Source organism: Hipposideros armiger, unplaced genomic scaffold, assembly GCF_001890085.2.
Source record: "Hipposideros armiger isolate ML-2016 unplaced genomic scaffold, ASM189008v1 scaffold_311, whole genome shotgun sequence".
In the NCBI taxonomy this organism is placed as follows: Eukaryota; Metazoa; Chordata; class Mammalia; order Chiroptera; family Hipposideridae; genus Hipposideros; species Hipposideros armiger.
This window is the reverse complement of record NW_017731661.1, coordinates 1,270,890-1,274,892: the sequence shown is the minus strand read 5'-3', so window position 1 is coordinate 1,274,892 and position 4,003 is coordinate 1,270,890. Positions and strand designations below refer to the sequence as shown.

Sequence of the window (4,003 nt, the reverse complement as noted above, 5' to 3'; positions counted from 1 at the left end):
GCCACTCGGCCGGCCCTCCTCACATATTTTTTAATATATTATATTGCAATATGCATGACCTTTCAACAAGACAGATTTTTAGATTTTGTATTTGAGTAGAGGTAGCAAATTAAATGCAATCATGATTATATTGTTTAACGAAGACCACCGAGATGAGTGTTGGAAAGAAGGGAGCTGCACTGAGGGCATCTCGAGCACAGATGACAACTGGCCCGTGCCCCTCACTGCGCTTTGCCTTCCTCGTTCTCCCTTTTCTCTCCATGTGCAACACATATTTGGAAAGATTCTGACTTTCAGTCAAAAGACAAATTCATATTTTTACATTTAAAGTAATAGCTTCCCAGAGCTTCTGATAATATGCAATAAACATTACTACGCTGAGGTGGTATATTAACGAACAGCTACTTGTCATTTTGAGAAATGTGAGTTGTATAGGTAAATAAACGCTTCACATTAGTTTTCTCAAATACTTAATGCTGTTTCGAAACTTTAGTTGTTATATATAAACATTTCTCGAGTTCTAGGAACCTCCCACTGGGAATTAGTTACATAGTGCAATCCTTTCTCTTAAGAGGAAAGAAAATTAGACCACTTACCAGTTAATGTCAGATCTGTACATTGATCTTTGCACAATGCCACATTTACACAGTTGCATTTTATAAACTTTAGAAATCAGATATTTAAACATTGATAGTCATAATTAAGTGGAAATAAAGGATCCCTGATTGATCCTGACTTCTTTCCTAATGATTTGAGACATAAATGTCACCTGCCCTGTTCCATTGTAGAAGGTCTTCATTCACACTGTCTGTCTACCAATTGTTTTTTCCCTCATGAATCTATCATTTAGCCTTAATAGACTAACGTGTACACCTACTGGCTATCTCCACACAGAATTCCACTTCTTGTCGAATATTTATATAGTTATATTTAATAAGTTCCTTTTCAATTGGATTACTTTTTCATAGGGTCATAACAAGTCAATTCTCATTGATGTTACACTGGCCATACATAGAAATCGAAGGGGCAGAGAGGTTTAGGATGACCCATTTTTTTGTGGGGGAGGGGTATCAAGCTTGTAGATATAGGTAGGCACTGAACTTTGACGAATGGTTGAAAGTAAATGAATAATTAAGAAGAACCCATGTCATTCACTAACTCTATAACTTAGAATACTCTGGATTGCTTTTAAATACCTTTAAATATAATCTCTTTGTATGTGGCAAAAAGAAGGTAAACAATTATATCATTGTTTTACATTGTTGCACAAAATTATACATACAAAAATATAGTAGGAAGTACAACAGCAAACAGAATACTAATAATACTAATAATAGAATACTAATATTAATTCTAATGTAATATAATACTAATAAAAACAGAAACTTACTTTTTTATTATATGAGGTATAGAACAAATCTGTACACTTATGTTCCTCAGATTGTATTTCTTTGTTTCCTTCAATTAGCTAATATATACAAAGTTAAGAAACTGTATTTATCTAATATATTTATGTCATCATTTGTTCTGTAAGAATATTACTGTTTTTATTAACTTCAGGATTATAAGGAATATACATGGTTAATTCTGATACAAAGCTGTATCACATTGAAGTGTACTTCAAATATTCTTGGATTATCAGATAAACAGGAAATGAAAAAGATTTGATTACAACAACAACAAAAAATTTCTAGGAGATAAAAACCAAAGGTAAACATTTGTCATTCAGAACTTTCTTTCAAATTGCAAGAGAGACAGTAATTAAAAATAAATTATGGTTTTATGGTATAACTAATTACCTAAATTAAAGAGATTGCAGGTTATTTTACCAACAGAATTAATATTTGTATTCACTATAAATTCTAACACTATTAAACAAAAATTTTTGTAACTCACCAATGTTTCTATACATACTGACTTAAAATGTCAGTGGTCAAGTTTGTTCTGAGGAAAAAACACTAGGCTTATTAGCTTAATCTTAATAAATAAAATTCATTTGGGACTCTATATTTGAAAGGAGCATGTTCGTTAAGCAATAGAGACCCATACGTTTGCTGGAATCATCAAATAAAAGATTGAATAGTATGACTGATACCTCTCTCCGTCGAGAAGCCCAGCAAGTTTGTTTGATCTTCCACACCACAGCAGCCACCAATAATAAGGACAAAAAACAACTGGAAAAGAAAACATAAATGATTTTGGCTTAGAATATTTAATATATGTAACAAAAGAATACGTAGAGGATTTAAAAACATATAGAAGTAATCACTTTGGCTTGGTAAATAATTCAAAGTAAAAAAAGGGTAAATTAGTGTTTACAATGTTCTCAATTAAAATCAAAGTATACAAGTAGAAAAAAAACTATTTATATTCCTTGCTATACATTATAGTCTACCTTTAAGATTTTCTCTGTCAGAAGAAATGTACATTTATAATTCTGGTGTTCTGAAGCAATTTGGAATTGTTACTGAGTTATAAAATATTGCAGTTTTACAAATGTAAATATCACATGTCCCTCCGTTTTATCTTCATAAGCAACTATTTTAGATATGAGAATATTTCAGTGGTTCTCAACTGAAGATGATTTTGCCCCCTCCTCAACCCCCAGGGTAAATTCGACAATGTCTGGAGTCATTTTTGATTATCACAACTAGGAGGGGGGTGCAACACAGGGCCAGGGATGCTTCTAAACATCCTGCAATGCACAGGGTTGCCCCCAACAACAAAGAAACACCCAGTCCGAAAAATCAGTGGTGCTGAAGTTTAGAAACCCTGGTGTACGCTAAGGTCTAAAATAAGAAATAATTCAGTTACAATGTTTATACATGTGGTCTGTACATATTAGGTACAATGCTCAAAATGCTATGATAACCCGGGATATTTTGTTAGCAGTAATTTGAGACTGACACATCTCAAAATAACAGATTTATGTGAATCTGATTAATCAATCCCAACCCTGTACCATGTTTGTTTTCTCTTCCTTTGCTCTGTGGTGAGAGGCTACGCTGTGAACAGACCCAGTAGTGACCAGACTTCACAAATTCACTGGCCACTGGCCACTGGCCACTGGCCACCATAAGACACTTGGTCTTCATCTTTAATTTATAATCCTAGTATTCATTCATTGGTTCACTCATAAGCAGCGCAATTTTTAACACTTTCCACTCTCGTCAAGTCCTTAATATATATTTTTTCTGCTTGCCTCACTTGAAGATCTTACAATATCCTTCAATGAAAATGACAATGACATTCTAACACCTATCTAGTGAGTGCTGAACACATCCCAGATACTGTGCTAGATACTTTACATTGATGATTGAATTTAGTTAAATAAGAAAATTTCAGGTAGCATATATTATTCTTATCTTAGAAAAGAAAAATCCAATGCTTAGAGTTCAAAGTAAATTGCCTATAGTCACACAGAGAATAAGTGGTAGTGCCAAAATTCAAATGCAGCTACGTAAGCCTCAAATTCTTTCCTCCCTATCTGTTGGGAGCTGAGAGCTTGCCCACCATCTCATACGTTCTATTTCCATATTTATTGTCTAATCCTTTCTCCAGGATAGAAGGAAGTGGATTAAAAAAAGAAAAAAGCCTGTGATCCTAAGCTTTCCAATCACTGAGGTGACTTTCGTTTTTTACGTAATTATCTCTTCCTGGAATATTTACAAATTTTCTATTTAATCTTAATTTGAATTTAACAAAGTGCTCAAGTCCTATGTCTACCCCAAAATAAAAACAATAACCCTACTTTAAGGACTCTGTAGTTTCCTCAGTTTACTGGCATCTGGCTTATATACTAATATAAATGTCAATATCAATAACGATTGATGTTTAAATAATATTCAACACTTTTAAGGATACTTTCTTCACCATGACTTTTGTGGAATTAAATACACTGGTCTTTTTTCAATCAACTCTCACTTCTCAAATGACACCATCAACCATCCAGTCATCAAACTCCTGAGTGCATTATATTCTTGATTTCCCTTCATCCTTCCTG

The 4,003-nt window shown here is 33.3% G+C and overlaps 1 protein-coding gene across 7 annotated transcripts in view; it reads right to left on the bottom strand.

The window, feature by feature from the left end:
• The window catches only part of ATRNL1 (attractin like 1), a 625,874-nt gene that overhangs the window by 369,017 nt on the left and 252,854 nt on the right, over positions 1 to 4,003 (bottom strand). For all 7 annotated transcript variants that reach the window (XM_019660096.1, XM_019660098.1, XM_019660097.1 and 4 more), the window contains exon 26: positions 2,096 to 2,174. In XM_019660096.1, the coding sequence (XP_019515641.1) occupies positions 2,096 to 2,174 (79 nt within the window). The remainder of the gene's footprint in view (positions 1 to 2,095; positions 2,175 to 4,003) is intronic.